This window comes from Triticum dicoccoides, chromosome 6B, assembly GCF_002162155.2.
Source record: "Triticum dicoccoides isolate Atlit2015 ecotype Zavitan chromosome 6B, WEW_v2.0, whole genome shotgun sequence".
Classification (NCBI taxonomy): domain Eukaryota; kingdom Viridiplantae; phylum Streptophyta; class Magnoliopsida; order Poales; family Poaceae; genus Triticum; species Triticum dicoccoides.
Window position 1 is genome coordinate 629,967,299 of NC_041391.1, and position 16,767 is coordinate 629,984,065.

The 16,767-nt window shown below is 43.3% G+C and overlaps 2 protein-coding genes across 4 annotated transcripts; both read right to left on the minus strand.

Moving 5' to 3' along the window:
- Positions 1 to 654: 654 nt before the first annotated feature.
- On the minus strand, positions 655 to 2,970 carry LOC119324374 (protein PHR1-LIKE 3-like). 3 transcript variants are annotated; one of them, XM_037598163.1, is made up of 8 exons: positions 2,071 to 2,970; positions 1,791 to 1,960; positions 1,590 to 1,675; positions 1,406 to 1,491; positions 1,214 to 1,274; positions 1,096 to 1,128; positions 970 to 1,005; positions 655 to 860 (listed from the first exon to the last, which is right to left on the minus strand). In XM_037598163.1, exons 1-8 carry the CDS (start codon positions 2,142 to 2,144, stop codon positions 822 to 824), a joined length of 585 nt encoding a protein of 194 aa, XP_037454060.1. In that variant the 5' UTR covers positions 2,145 to 2,970; the 3' UTR covers positions 655 to 821. The 3 variants fall into 3 exon arrangements, with proteins under 3 accessions (XP_037454060.1, XP_037454062.1, XP_037454061.1); XM_037598165.1 differs by having other exon boundaries at positions 810 to 860; positions 2,420 to 2,970; XM_037598164.1 differs by having other exon boundaries at positions 810 to 860; positions 2,375 to 2,970.
- A 130-nt stretch (positions 2,971 to 3,100) lies between these two features.
- LOC119324373 (chlorophyll(ide) b reductase NOL, chloroplastic-like) lies at positions 3,101 to 7,533 on the minus strand. Its single transcript, XM_037598162.1, has 13 exons — positions 7,223 to 7,533; positions 6,914 to 6,982; positions 6,521 to 6,582; positions 6,304 to 6,390; positions 5,921 to 5,988; positions 5,769 to 5,817; positions 5,596 to 5,681; positions 5,196 to 5,253; positions 4,599 to 4,649; positions 4,308 to 4,358; positions 4,166 to 4,207; positions 3,449 to 3,559; positions 3,101 to 3,344 (listed from the first exon to the last, which is right to left on the minus strand). Exons 1-13 carry the CDS (start codon positions 7,473 to 7,475, stop codon positions 3,297 to 3,299), a joined length of 1,035 nt encoding a protein of 344 aa, XP_037454059.1. The 5' UTR covers positions 7,476 to 7,533; the 3' UTR covers positions 3,101 to 3,296.
- Positions 7,534 to 16,767: the final 9,234 nt, after the last annotated feature.

A 16,767-nucleotide genomic window follows, 5' to 3' on the forward strand; every position in this document is an offset into this window, starting at 1 on the left:
GTTTGGTTTCCATAAACTAGCTTAGCTGCTACTACTTCCATAAACTAGCTTAGCTGCTACTACTGCTATGTGTCGGTCGCTGCCTTAATTTGTTCATTGATTGGCCTTGTTAAATGCGCTATTCTTCGGTCGTTGGATTCACATTTCCCCCTTCTGTTGACATATATCCTTGTTTGGCATTGTGTTGCTGGGATTGTGTTGGGATGGGGCCTGGGGGCTTTTTAGAGTGGGCGGCCAGCTGCAGCGCCGCGTCCGGGATCAGGTGGCCGTGGTGCATCAGCACGACCAACACGAAGGGCGCCGTCGTGGTGGCCTTGGCGGCGGAGCTTGCTCCCCGGCACGCCATCCTACTCCTAGAGCGCGACGGCGAGGCAACGACGGTGTGCCGTCGTGCTAAAAGATGGCCGGGTCTGGGGTTGGGTTGCCATAGATGCAGATACCTGCAGAGACTGCAGGCGGCAGCCATACTATGATCCTAACCTTCCTGGCATGGCATGGCAAGTGTGTTCCCTCTACTGTTATATGGCCCTGAAATGTACTTACTACTATAAGACTGACGAGGTCTTGCCTTCGGATGATAGTATATTCTTGTCCACTGTCCAGGCCAGGCTGTCAGCGATGGTGTATCAAGGCCAGATCTACAACAGGCATGGCTAAACATAGTCCGACCGCGAAGCAGTTCTTATCAGTTTAATATTTGATATGTGGGACATGTGCACACAACGACGTTAAATTTATTTTTCACAGTGGCCGGCGCACCCCATCTTACAAGGAGCAAACATGGTAACTAGGTTTTCCGAGAACAATGCTGCACAATTCATTCATGCCTGGATTGCATTCATCAATTCCTTCTCCATCATCTGTATCAAAAATTAATTTTCGGTTTAATTTACATAAAACAAGAGCGAGTGTAGTAGTGCATTAGCACATAAATAAATCTTAGGTAATATGCCTATGCTTTCAATGTACCTGCAACTCATCTGCAGAAAATGCGGTATCCACCATCTGCGAGAGGCAACACAGATAGCTAAGTAGGTCGTTATCACACCTTCACATAGATCAAGTGCATTTCCAGGCATGTGAAGAAAACTGTACCTCCGTGTCATCCATAAGCAAATAGGTCGCCATCTAAATCACAGGTAAGATAGACTCAATTAGGAACAGGTGATGCAGGATTTCCAAAACTTCAGTTGAATAAAAAGAGAATTTATACCTCCATTCCAGTCAGATTCATTGCTGCATCACTGTCCACCACCGTCTCGGCCTCAGATGTCCTGCACATCAGAACAAGTTACAGAACTTATGAACAAGCACAGTAATCAGTCAGTCAGTCAGTTATAAAAAACAAAATAGAGAACACAAAGGCATGCAGATCCAACAATCTCAATACATCAAAGAACCATACACATTATCTCCTGCCTTGCTTGGTGATGCAGTGCCTAGGACATCCCGAGGAGGTTCGGCTCCTAAATTGCACTTCTCCCTGTATCTCTGGCACGGAAGAGCAAAGCCAAGTGTTGAGATCCTGCACGGCGGAACGAAAACCCTCAAAATTAACTGATGAAGAGCTGCAAGAGGGCAGGAGGTACTTGGAAGTGGCTTTTTATGTTCCAGATTGTCAGGCCTGTGACTCCCATAGCTTCCATTCTCTGCTTCACCGCAGTTGGCTTCGCCTCTAAGGAATTGGGACAGTTGAACAGCACAGCATCAGTTTCATCGAGAAATTTCCGATCCAAGGAACAGAGAATGAATTGTTTGACATTGTCTGCTCAAAGTTCAAGAAACCAAACCATAGGGGCCTCCTTGATACTCTACAGCTTCCACGAAGATCTTATGGAGATCGTCGGTCCAGCGAAGTAAACTCCTTGTCGGCTGCATTGCCCTGAGTAGGCAGCTGGCCAGTATGCCTGACATGTAAGAAGAATCACTGTTTTCTGTCGGCTTGCCGTTGGACATCATTCTGCAAATCAAGCTCACCACGTGTCAGTAAAGATCAAGGAAATCATAAAAGATTATATTGTGCAACTCTCTTTAGAAGCAAGGCATTGCAAACTGGCAAAAGGACAATACAGGATGGCTGTGTGCATCAGGATGATGCAGAAGCCGGGGTTATCCCCTTTCTGAAAAAAGAAGGATGCGTGCATTATGATGATGCAGTATGGCTGTGTGTTGAGATTCTGTAACTAAAAAGACAGAATCAATCGTAAATTTGTATATTTCGTTAACGTGGGCATGTGCCCATATAGATACAGAAAATATTTCCAAATACAAAGTGGAGATCAAGCAGAACATCAATTCTCTGGCATCCTATATTAGAAAAAAGAATGCACTAAAATACCATAAGAGAAACTAAAACAAATTGTGATGCTCATACCAGTATGTGCGAGGAAGCAAAAGGAACCGGGAATGTATGTCATACCTTTAGCGAGAAGAGTGAGTGATAGTGTCCTTCTCTATAAAGCCAGTCACCCTTTTATACAGTTCTTGTAAGAGACTAACATAACTCATCACAATTCACAGTTGCTTTGTATGGATGGAAAGGTTGGCAGAGAAGTAAAGCTTTCTCAAAATGGTAAGGAAGCAACAAGGATGATTATCTAATATGAGCATACGCTGCCAAATCCACGAATGGTGCACATCACATTAACTTATCAGGAATGTGATAGAGAAGTAAATAACCAGAATGATAATTTAGGTGCAGTAGTAAGTGTTGAGGTTGACTTATCAGGCAATCTGGATGTGTGAGATGTGATCAAAGTCCTATCCTATTACGCCAAACACCTAGCAGCAAGGTAGCAGCATGCCAGCATGAGTGCATGACCATGTCCTGTCGTTGCAATGCCATCCTACATGCCTTTCAATGAAAAAAATGTTGTACAAACATAATAAATTGATCATAGGTGCTTAATTGCACGACGAACTCGCCCCAACAGATAAGTTAGGCAAGACTACACAAGTTATAGGAAGTACCGAAGTAGCAAGGAAAAATGGCTTCAGCCTTAATGTGTAGGTGCATAGATGTATCATGGGCTCCTCTTGCATTGAAAATGCAACATGCAACTAGATCACAAGGTCCATAAATAATCCAGTGAACTGTGAATGATTCAATCAATGACAATAAATTTGATGAGGTTTAATCAAATTACATGTATTGTATATATGAGGAGTACATTGTTGTGCTCTCAAGATGCCCTCAGTGATACATCCTATTTTTACAGGAAAAGAATGGACTTCTAAAATATGATAACAAGAATATCCCTAGGTTTCTTCTGGGTTGGAAGATGGCAGTAAGAAAACTAATCCTCGGCAACATACTTGTTCCTACGAGCACCAAAAGCAATTCTCTGCAAATAAAATCAGGAAGAATGATTATCACAGTAAATTTGACATTGGTTGGGGATGTCCAAGATTAATAAAAGACCCTCCCCAGGTTTCAGATAGTTCTTACTGAAAATATTCTGGAGTAGGCTTTCAAGCCTGTGAGAAAGCGAATGTAAGTCGGCTTCATGGATTGCTTGGTAGGGATTTCTCTGATGTTTGGAACAAGGTAATCCGCAACCTATTTTAATAGTCAACATGATTATTATATTACCATATTACCAAACAGATCATATGATAAAAAAGTGTAAAATAACATTAAAGGCAGGTAAGCTGAATCATTAACAGATATCCATCGCAAATGAACCTAGAGGATACCGCTCATTTGCTGTACAAAGAAAACATGTCTGTCATGGGCAGACTAAGATTTTTAAGCTAAGTTATAAGCTTCGTAAGCTAATTTTGACAATTTATATTAGATTAACTTTTTTTTTCAGAACTTCAGATCGACACATTTGATAACACATGTCTGCCTTGCAACATCATATGAAGAACTTGAAGTTACCACTTTTTAACTTTGTTAAAGCAAGCACAAAAGGTTAACAGCCCTTCAACAACGACCAAATCACAAATTTCAGGAATGTATAAACAAGTCTGGAGACCACGTTCAAGCTAAGTGGTCGGACTCTTCTACACATCAAATGGACACAGGCCTAAAGCAGCTAAAAATGATTACTACTGCAGCCAAACATAAGCTTTAGAGTTTAGAAGAAGAGTCAACATTGTTCTGGAGGAAAAGGACCAATGGCCCTGTAAAAAAAAACAGGAACAATGGCATAGCTCTCACCACATCAGGAGTTTCAGCTAATATATTGATGAAAAACTTTGCCTGCCATCAGTAAAATTCACAATTTAGTAACCATGAATTATCTTATCAACAATGGCAAAAAGAAAAAGAATGTCAGAAAGAAATTGTGTCTATCCCTTACTTGCTTTGTGGTAGCACCAGACATAAGAAGATCAGTCGTAACCATGCCAGGCTGCAAAAATTAGTTATGTACTTACTGTTAGTGTGTGACTATCCTTTTCAGAGTTATAAACAGAACTTAGAAACAAAAGGCGGTCATTTACTTATACGGATATTCCATTGACCAATATTTACAAACTTACACAAACTAGTTAGTTAAACCACACCCAACTTCTAATTATCTTTATGCGAGAGAATAGTTAGGAACTCTAGAATAGTAAAAGATAACTAAAGAAAGGGTGGAGCCATATACCGATAAATTATGCACCACGACATTATTCACTTCATTCATCTGCAACTCAGCCTGCAAAAAGAATCATGTTATCTTCTCCACACAGTTTCTAATAATGCTGCAAAGCTGTGACCTGCACCAGTATACTGCCTTGATTTATTTTGCTTGCTTGTACTTTATGTCTTCTCTTTTGGGTTCTCACAGTTTTTGTGGAGTTTCATCCCTAGGCTACCCCAATTTGCTTGGGACAAAAGGCTTTGTTGTTGTTGTGGAAATAAATGTAAACTTAATAAAAATTCATGCCACTGAGCCAAGTTCGAGCACACAGCAATAAATTGCCTATTATTTTCTCTATGGATGATTACAGCTTTACGATGTCCCAGATATGAGTTTGTGGCAGTGATTAATGAGCAACTACTTGGGAATTTAACATGGCTCTAAATATTGATAAAACAGTAGTTATCTCATTGTACTGCTGAATGGTTGTGCTTCGAGGCTATCGACAATTTCATGAGGTTACAATACAGCAAATAGTTCATTATTTCAAAATGCTTCATTGGAACTGCTCAAACAGAAACTAATCATTTCAGGTTAAATCGTCACACATGTTATCTTTACCTGTAGAGACTTTGTAAGGTGCACCACACTTCTCTTCGTTGCACCATAAGCGGCAAACCTGGTGATTATAATAATAATTACTTAAAATTCAAGACTACTAGTTCACCAAAAGATGATTGAGTCTGTCTTCTTAGTATTTCGTTTTGTCACAACTTTCATTTAATACAAATAACTGATACTGCCATATGGCCATGCAAATTCAGTATGTCAAGTACAATACACACATGTGGAGAAGAACAAATGGATATACTTATATCAGCGTCAAAAGAACAGGATATATAACACTATGTTCAATTCCACAAGTTCAAACTATATGAGCAGTTAAACGAAATCATGTGACAGCACACTCAGCTGAGTATCCAGAATTTACAACATATGAGAGAACAAACGGAAATGGTACCTTGGGGTTGGCCTTCCATCAGAGCCAGCACCATCAATGTTAAATATGTGACCACCTCGAGGTTGGTTCCACATCATATTTATTGCCTAAGATGGCAAGACGATGAGTGTTGGAATTCTTCAGCAGTCACCGTGCTATACGACAAATATCTAATATTGAGTGGAAAGTAATACCTCGCGACAACATAGCATCAATCCAAGAGTGTTAGTGGTGATCACCTCACTGTTAAATCAAAGAAAAGGGTCAATGAATTATTGGCACTCGAGGTGCAACTGAATGAAGGTGTGCTTGTTCAAGCCTTGTCAATATAGAGATAGAGAATTACATTAGAGCCTCATCAGAGGTTTCCACCAAAGGTTTGTAACTATATGCATTTGATCCGGCATTGTTGATCTGCATCAATAGAAATAATTCATAAGAAATTCCAAAAAAAATTATGACATAACAGAGCCCGTCAATTTAACGCATGAACATTAAACAGTTAAGGAAAGCTGAGTATCAATTTCCAAGCACAACAATGTGGATTGCACACCACAATTCCTACAACAAGCACCGAACTATCAAATATTTCAAATAAGGGAAACTATGCAGTGAGCATCAGTGTCATTTCATAGCAAGTGGTTGTCATAGTTGTACCAAAAAAGAACGAACACGAATAAAAGTGCATGTGCAATGCAAGTGTTTGGTGAGGGAGGGGTAACTATGTACCCAAATATCAATATACTCCAGCTTGTCACGCGCAAAATCCACAAGCGCCTTCACATCCTTTCCTTCTCTAACATCACAGACAGTCCCCTATCATAGCACAAAAAAAGGAGACAATAGAGACTATGGAGTTAAACGTGTTGCACTGTACTATTTTGACGATTTTTATGAACAAAACTTGAATGAAAATATAGGGACCAAGTAGGTCAGCAGTAGGTACCAACACATGTTGCTCTCCAAATTCTTTTTTCAAGTCATTTGTTACAGATTCTACCCTTTCAGCTGTAGAGGATAAAGTAGACTGCATGTCAAGAAAAGACTAAGCTGGTATAAATTGGAACTTGCACGTGTCCATTTCATTCTTTATGGAAGTTGTCTCAATAATATCAAAACATTTAATTTGTTTGTCATTTAGAACAATCATTAAAAGCCTCTTTGAACAGATCAATGATCTAAAAGAGTTGGAACCTACCTAAACGCGGATCGTATATTATTACAATATAAGTGCGGGAACTGCTAAAGCAGATCGATTTGACATGCATCTTAAACATCAATTTGTTTTATGAAACACCTAAAGAAAAGTAACAATTAAAAGCAGGTGTTTATTTCTAACCTGATCTTGAGCATATTACAACATTATCACCAGCCTTGAGGAACTTCCTTGCCAGCGCGTATCCTATACCTGTTGAAGAACGTGCATCCAGAGGTCACTGAGCAAGCAAGACCTTACAAATGTTAACTGAAGCCAATACAATTTCCACATGTGATGTATGCCTCTATCATCCTCTACAATCTACGCCACGATTGGATATCAAATCAATCCTTGTCCCCAGTTTCAAGCTCAGCCATCCGTCCATTGATTGATTCAGCACAACTCTTGTTCAGAGAAACAAAATCGCTGTGAAACGAACAAAGGCAGCACCTTTGGTGGAACCGGTGATGAGGACATTGTAAGGAGGCGCCATGGGCTCCCTCCGCGGCGGTCCGCCGGCACCACCGGGAAGAGCCTCCGCCCGGAACCACCCCACCGATCCCCAGGGCCGGCCCCTCGCCGCCAGCCCGCGCTGCCACGGGCGGCCGGGGAAGAAGGCTGCGTCGGAGGGTGGTGCGCGGGACGGTGCCGGGCCCGCGCGGGCGGCCGCCCGGAGCGGGAGCGAGGCGGCGACGGTGGCCATCCGGGATTCCGGAGGAGACGGAGGAGGCGCGAGCGAGCGAGCGGGCGTGCGACGCGTGCTCGCCGAGATAACGAACCGGGGAGAGAGTGGCGTGCCCGACGGCGCGATGGCCCGCACGTCAGCGTCGGCGAGCGGTCCGGCGTCCGCAAACTCTCGGGTTCAGTTGTCGTCTTCCTCGTCTCCTTTTTCATTCCCCGACGAACAAGTTTTCATTTTTCTTTTTGATATATATAAACGCCGATTACACCATGCCTTCTGAAAAATCGGATTAAATTTGTAGAGTTTTAAGAAAGAAAAAATTGAGCCGGAGAGTTTTAAGATTGATGAAACCATCACAGACGCTTCGTTGTCGATAAAAATGTCGCTTCTCACTGAAATAATAATCCACACCAATGGAACGCCACATTGTCAATTCAGTCATTTGGACATCTGCATAATCATCCAACCACAGGCTAATCATCAGTTTTAAAATATTAAAGATTATCATTGGTTTGCATTGAAGGACTATGTAGAACTTTTGCTCAAATGAAAGTCTATAAGAACAGAAAAAGCTAAATTCTGAATCTATTTTTGCATTTAGCCTGGGTCGACATCACAAGACCAGTGAAGGAGTCTTGCACGAAAGGTTTGGTTTTATGGACCGTAGTATAGTGTGGTGTGCATTCGTCGCATTCCGAGTACCGGGTCAGGTAGGTGATCCATGGGTTTGAGCAAAATAGCTCGATCGATCACGGCCACAAAAATTCAATGTAACAAGAAGGTAGGCAGTCAAAAGGACTACAGAGAGCTTGTACCCCTTCGCTCGCACGCAAGGGCACCGGCTGCTAGGGTCTCCCGTGGCTTTCGTTCACTCCGACGCTATTCTGCCTTGTGTCTCCCGTGTCCTTAAGGTCGTGAAGGCGTGGTGGATCCCGGGCCTTGCCGGCAGAAGAGTTCTGTATTTTTTTATTAGGGCTTGGGTCCTCCTCATAGAGGTGTAGCGGTGGTGGCTCTTTGAAGATGGAATAAGGTTCTCCCCACCTAGATCCTATTTCGGCGGTGCTTGTAGCGTCGCCGAAGGGTTTGGGAAGGTTTGTGACCGATGGTTCTCGTGGAATTCGGTCGGCGTTTGTTTTCGGTGGATCCATGTGGATTGATCTTCGTTTGTCTATGTTTGTGTGTCTACGGGTTGGATCATTGTGATCTACGCTTCTCTTCATCGGTTGCAGTTGTTGTTCTCGTGCGCTGGTCCTATAGGGTAATAACACGACGACCTCCTGACTATCTACTGCAACGAGATATGTCCAGCTTGAATGAGGGAGGGGCGATGATGGTGACACGCTTTCGGTTCACTCCAATGCTTGTAGTCATCGTTGGGTGGTATACGAATCTGAATGTATTTTTACTTCTGGTATTCTTTATACTACCTTGATATTGATAAATAGATGTGAAGTTTTTCCAAAAAAAAGGGATTAGAGAGAAGTATGTTTTTGTCCCTCGAGTGAAAGTCCTTCGTATTGAACTCATCTTTGATTCCTTTGTCGTGCTTGGTCTTAGGTTGCTCCAAAACACCTGCAGACACAAGAAAATAAATAAAGCTAGTGAAAACCAAATAAGATCACAAATGTCCAATGCTCACAATGAAAAAGCAAAAATCAATAATTATTATATAGACACATTTTTAGTTTAAATGGGACATAACATATGAAGAGAACATGAAGATGAGCTCTAAAAATGCTTAAAATATAGAGCCATCATCTAAGCCTCCGCGCGCTCGAGCCCGAGCCTCCTCCGGCATCGTCGAAACACGTTGCTCGACGCTCGCATCAATGCCGATCGCGAGTCGTCTACGTGGACCAGCCTGTGATGCTTAGGGAGACCACTCACGGGGAGACAGCGCCATTGGGTGAGGGCCTTCCCCGGCCGCGGAGAAGTCGCCTTGGCACCAGCCTCGGGGTGGAAAGGGTGCACGTCACTGTCTGCGACCGCCACCATAGCCGGTCGCTGCCACCGCGACCGCATGGAGATCGAGATGCAGTGAGGAGGAGCGCCTAGCCGACATGGAATCTGATGGTGTTTGCTACCTATTGAGCTTGTGTTGGTTTTTTCCCTTGAAGAGGAAAGAGTGATGCACCAAAGTAGAGTAAGTATTTCCCTCAGCTTTTGAGAACCAAGGTATCAATCCAGTGGGAGACAACGCACAAGCCACCGGTGGCCTGCACAAACAAACACCAACTTGCACCCGACGCGGCAAAGGGGTTACCAATCCCTTCACGGTTATTTGCAAAGTGAGATTTGATAGAGATGGATAACGGTAAAGTAATATTTTTGTATTTTTGGTTTATGAAACGGAAAGTAAAAGATTGAAAAGAAAGTAAATAGGAAACTAAAATTATAGATTGGGAACTTATATGATGGAAAGTAGACCCGGGGGCCATAGGTTTCACTAGAGGCTTCTCTCAAGATAGAAAATATTACGGTGGGTGAACAAATTACTGCCGAGCAATTGATAAAAAAACGCAAAGTTATGATGATATCTAAGGCAATGATCATGAATGTAGGCATCATGTCCATGTCAAGTAGACTGAAACGATTCTGCATCTACTACTATTACTCCACACATCGACCGACTCCTGCCTGTATCTAGAGTATTAAGTTCATGAAGAATAGAGTAACACATTAAGTAAGATGACATGATGTAGCGGGATAAACTCAAGCAATATGACGAAAACCCCATCTTGTTATCCTCGATGGCAACAATACAATATGTGCCTTGCTGCCCTTACTATCACTGGGAAAGGACACCGCAAGATTGAACCCAAAGCTAAGCACTTCTCCCATTGCAAGAAAAACCAATCTAGTTGGCCAAACCAAATCGATAGTTCGAAGAGATTTGCAAAGATATCAAATCATGCATGTAAGAATTCAGAGGAGATTCAAATAATATTCATAGATAAGTTGATCATAAATCCACAATTCATCGGATCTCGGCAAACACACCGCAAAAGAGTATTACATCGAATAGATCTCCAAGAACATCGAGGAGAACATGGTATTGAGAGTCAAAGAGAAAGAAGAAGACATCTAGCTACTATCTATGGACCCGTAGGTCTATGGTAAACTACTCACGCTTCATCGGAGAGGCAATGGTGTTGATATAGAAGCCCTCCCACTACAAAAAAATACACTTCCGTGATGATATGTGTTTGTCACAGTAGGTCACGTTTTCTGTCATGCATGTACATCCATGACGATTTTATGACAGAATCAAGATAGTCATACCTGTGCTATCGTAGCAGTGTTCCATGACATTACCAAAATTATCATCACGGAAGTGTCCACTTCCATGACGATAAATCACGCTTCATAGAAGTACTTTCGTCAAGGGTGACCGACACGTGGCATCCACCATAACAGGTCGCCGTTAAGCTATCAGATTCCAGTTTGGATCCGATAACCTGTCAATAGCACGGACCAATGGGGATTATCCACGTGTAAAATTCTCATTGGCGGGCAGATCCATGTGTCGGCCCGGCATTCGGACAGTTGTCATCCAACGAATGGATGAAACGCGCCTATGATACATCGACACGTGTCTTGGCCCAACAGTGTCCCACTTAGGTTAAAAGGCTGGGCCTGTCAACACAAGCGGGCCGGCCCATTAGCGGCCTACTTGAGTCAGGCCCATTTACAAGCACGGCCCATACAAGTTACACAGAATCGGCCCATCAAAGGCTCACTCTGGATTTGACAATTTCCAGCCCATCGTCAGTTTAAGCCCGTTAATGGCTCGCTACGTCTTTGGGCCCAATTACGGCCCGAGCTTCTTTCGGACTGTTAGCAGCCCATCGTCAGTTCCAGCCCGTTAATGGCTCGGAACGTCTTTCGGCCTTTTCCCGGCACATTCTACAGTTGGGCCAATTCTAGCCCGCTGTGACTTAGGCCTGTCCTCGGCCTATTTTGTAAATGGGCCAACTCCTAGCCCATTTTGTCTCTTGGCCTGTTAATGGCCCGCACAACAGTTGGGCCTTTGACTTGTCCATTAGGGGCCCACGTTCCATAGGGCATCATTTCAGCCCAACACGACATTCGGCTTGTTAAAAGCCTAGTTTGCAAATTGGGCCTCCTCTGGCCCATACCACTTTCGGCCTCTTATTGGCCCGTAAAGTAAAAGGGCCGAGACAAAATTGACATGTATTTCGGCCTGCTAGAGGCGCGCGAGCCATTTCCATTTATATGACCCTATCGAGCTTTTGGCCTGTTAACGGCCTGCTAAGAGCGTTGTTACGGTGGGCCACATCATTTGGGATCCACTAAATATTATTTTGACTAGCCCAATTAAGGCCCGCTTTGACTACACATGTTTGCTCGTCCAAGAAATGTTTGGGCGTGTTGGCCCCTGTTTCAACGATATAGCATATTCAAGAATTATCCTACTCTATGTTCTTGCGATGTTCCATAAAATTGCCACATACATCTTGTACTTTTTCGTTGTGTAACCCTATCTGCAAGTTGACATGGCTAATTTCAGACATCTCTACATGATAATACATTGCATATCCCTTGCGCATATTTAAACCACCAATTAATGATTGTGTGTGTAGCATAAACTAGCCATGACTTTGTGTGCTGGACTAGCAGGCACTCTAAGGGAGCCTAATGTAGTGCACTCGAATTCCTACATGCCACCTACTATTTTGTGTAATGTACTACCTTTGTTCCTAAATATATGTCTTTGTAGAGATTCCAGTATGAACCACATACAGATGTATATAGATGCATTTTTGAGTGTAGATTCACTCATTTTTTTTCTGCATGTAGCCTATAGTGGAATCTATAGAAAGACTTATATTTAGGAACGGAGGTACGAGGTAGTATCATGTATGACATCTACATATCTAATTTAGCAGCCAGTAGTAGAAATTATTGTCTACACAAAGGGATTACTGGTCGAAAATCCTAGCAAAGCACACTGGCAGGCACACAACAATACAAGAGAGAGAGACACACTTACAAGATCATAGCAATGCCTCAGTCTAGGATCTTGGTTGGCCAAGCTGTTAGATCCAGAAGAAACATCGTCCTTGTAGTTTTTGCCAGCTGCATAACATGCAACAGTGACCTGTTAGTATATTTGAAGTACATCGGGCAGGTGATGCTGGACGGGTTTAAAGGTGACAAGTACCTAGGCCGTGGTGGGTGCTTGGCATCTTGCCAGACGGTGGGAATCAGGTTAGAAACATCAAGGGTGATGATGCTGTGCTGGCTGTCGGGGTCCGGTAAGGAGATCTAGAACCGTCGAGTAGGGTGTTTGTGGAGCGGCTCCGGTAGGGTGGACTACGGTGTGGGCGAAGCAGATCTGTGTCCATGGACGAGGGCATCAGTGAAGCTGCTCCGGTGGTTGGGTTCAGGATGGTGTCGACGATGCGGATCTGCAGCCGTGGACGAGGCGTCAGAAGCTACTCCGGTAGGTTGGATGAGGGTGCGACGAAGCGGATCTAAGGACGTGGACTTGTGAGTTGGCAAAGCGGCCCTGGTAGGGTTGAGAATGGTATAGGCAAAGCTACTCCGGTAGGGTTGACGATGGTGTCGGCGAAGCGGCTCCGGTAGGGTTGAGGAAGGTGTAGGGGAAGAGGATCAGAGGCCGTCGACGGGGGCGTCGGTGGGGCGGCTCCGAGGGGTGTATGGACGAAGCGCCTCTAGTGGGGAGTACGAAGGAGCCGCTGCAGATGCACTGCGGTTGACGAGAGTACCGACGAAGTAGATCCGGCGCCGTGGATAAGGCTGACATTGACTGGGCTGTGGTATAGTGGTGGATGAGCAGTCTACTTGTTTCTAGGGGAGGTGGGAGGGGTAGATGCGGCCGCAGAAGCAGATCCGCGAGGTGGACGCCGCTGGCAGTGAATGGGCTCTGGTACACCGGTGGATGAGCAGTCTAGGGTTTCGAGAGGGGAGGGGTAGAAAGGCTGATGAAGTACGGACGATGTGATGTAAGATGCTCTGGTGCTGTGGAGTTAGTCGTTTTTGCGGGAGGGGGAGAGGAAATGGGGGTGCCGTGTGGTGGGGGGAACCGGAAGTTACCAAAGCAACCCCGACTTATTATGTAGGTGAGGGAGGTATTGTAAATGTTGTTCTCCATGCATCAAGGACAAAAGGGGAATTTCGCATGCTAAAGACTAGGTGGCGGAAATTTTAGAAGGTGGGAGATTTTGCCACCCGCGGGATCATTTGTATCCAGTTTCAACTAATTTTGGACCGTGCTAGCAGGAAGGTCATGCAAGACTGTGTACTCGGGGCACGCGTCAACAGTTAATAACTCGTGTGAAGTCCACCCCAGAAAAAAAACAATAACTTGGAATGATGCACCGATAACTTGGACGTTCACACGGGCGCGACTAATTGTACGGGTGTAGAGGCGTGTTGACCAAAAAGGATCAAATGCTCAGCCTATGTATTTCTCATGTAAATAGATAATTTAGTGCCATTGGTTATTTACTTTAAACATAATGCATTGACGTGTTAGTGTAGAGGCGCACAAAAAGAAATGGATATTGTAGTCCCACAAAAGAAATGGATATTGTAGTCCGCTACTTAAAATTGTTACCTCATATGATTACATAGCCTCCATTTCATAAATTGTGTACCCGCTGAATTCATATATGAATATTACATATATTACTTCATAATAGAACCTTAAATCATCCAAGACTAATGAATTTGAATGCAAGACTAACAATGGTGCATGTACGTGACAGCTACATTGGTTGTTTGAAAAAATATCACTATAACTTTGGCATGCACAATTGAAAAGGTCTATTTAGATAGAAAAAATGTGATATGTGAGTGTCCGATCTTTATAGCGTTAAATCGATATTGTAACTTTGGCCACAATACGAAGTAGATATTGATTTATGTTCAAGCGATGCACGTCCACGATCGCTAGATAGTGATACATGAATGAATTGTGCAATCTCTCTCACACACATACATATCTCATTTCCCCATGGGCATCGGAATCACACACGTGCACTTCGTGTATTTCTCTCCCTCCGTCAAGGTTATAATTCATCTTTCTACCCCGTCCTACAAGTCTCTCACACAGAAACACACACGCTCTCTCTGCCGAACACGCCCACCCCTTTAATTCCGCCCACCCACAACCATTAATGTCTCAAAGTATAATTATGTCTCTCACACATATGCCTAAGGTTAACTTGAGTTCTGGAAACATATGAATCCATACAATGGGATTCCAGCAGAGCACCTCTTGTTTGGATCTCTCTCTCTCTCTCTCTCACACACACACACACACACACACACACACACTCATACACACACACACACAAACAAAAACACGCGCGCGCATAGACATTGTTTCTCGCTTCATTTTTTCTGGTACTTGCATGCACACTATTTGTTTATCTCTGTGATGCTTTAAGTATGCCTCGCACACATGCTATCTACCTATCCCTTAATATAGATATGTGTCACACAAACTCCTTCTCCCTACTAGCAAGATGCCCATGCGTTGCACGGAACATCAAGATGCATTTGTATGAGTAGTTTATCTTGTGGGAGAAAAGGATGAATGAGGGAAGGCCTTATTTGCAAATGTGGAGAGGGGTGTGGGTATCTTTTTGCAAAATTGCCATAGTTTCCTTCCTATCCGTCGGATATAAATTAGATGCCCTATATTGTAGGATGGCAGGCACACCATCATCACCAACTCTGTTTTTTATAAGAGTAGAGATATGTAAGTGTCACTGCCCCCCACACCTACACACACACACTTCCCGACACCGAAGGAGTAGGGTGACACCTCGATCTTGATACTGATCTATCGACTGGCTTCTATCTCAAACACACGCACACACACACACACACACACACACACACACACACACTACCCGACACCGAAGGATTAGGGTGGCACTTCAATCTTGATAGCAATCTATCTACTGCTTCTCTCTCAAACACACACAAATACACACACACTCGCTAGTTGTGCCTCTGTGCCTACCGTGCACACTCTCGATACATCTTTCTATCCCTTCCCCCTCCCCACCCCCACCCCAACAATGAAAGTAGAAGGGTGACAACTCAATCTGATCTTAATCTATAAATTGGTTTCTCTCTCAAACATTGTGTCTCTGTGCCACGCTCAGACACACTCGATACATCTTTCTTTCCGTAGCCCCCTCGATATGTAGACTTCTCGCGCGCGCACAGCTGTAGTGACGATGACGTTGAACCCAGTGTGCCTTGTGTTTACCGGCCTCATGTAATAGTTTTCACCCTATTTTCTGTTAATTAACAAGGCAACCTTTTCTTTGTTACTACTAGTGAATCTGAAATTAATCGGGGCAGACATAAAATATATCACTTCAACCCAATTATCGCAGTAACCATTTTAAAAGAAACTAGCTAGATGACTGTGTGTTGCACGGAACATCAATATGCATTTGTATGAGTAGTTTATCTTGTGAGAGAAAAGGATGAATGAGGGAAGGCCTTATTTGCAAACGTGGAGAGGGGTGTGGGTATCGTTTTGCAAAATTGCCATAGTTTCCTTCCTATCCTTTAGATATAAATCTGACAGCCTATATTGCAGGATGGCATGCACACCATCATCCCCAACTCTGTTTTCTACTACCTTCGTTCCTAAATATCTGTCTTTTTAGAGATTTCAACAAGTGACTACATACGGAGCAAAATGAGTGAATCTATACTCTAAAATATGTCTACATACACATCCGTATGTGGTAGTCCATTTGAAATATGAAAATGACAAATATTCAGGAACGAAGGGAGTATAAGAGTAGACATGGAGATATATCTCCAGCATGGTCCACAACAAAAATGTGCTGGACTGGTTAGCGTCGGATGCTCGCACGCGATGACCTAAGTTCGAATTCTGCCTTTAGCTTTAGATTTTTATATTATATATTACTTATTTAATATATACTTATTTCGCTACTGTACTGATAGTGGAACCCACAGAGTACTTAGAATACAAGATTAAGGATGGACTTGTTTCTTTTTAACTTTCTGTATGAAGCTGTAGGCACACTCTACATGCAATTAAAATTTTATAGAGGGGGAATCATACACACAATAAACTCAAATGGATTGGATGTATTATTTCCAGCATAAGAGCATCTCCAACACCAGCCGGCAAATTTCCTCCCACTTCCTTTTGCGGAGGACGACATCAAACGCCAGCGGCATACATTTTCACAACTCTAACCAACAAGATGAAATTCGTGCAAACACGGACTGATTTCATATAAGCATGAATAATTTCATATAAAAA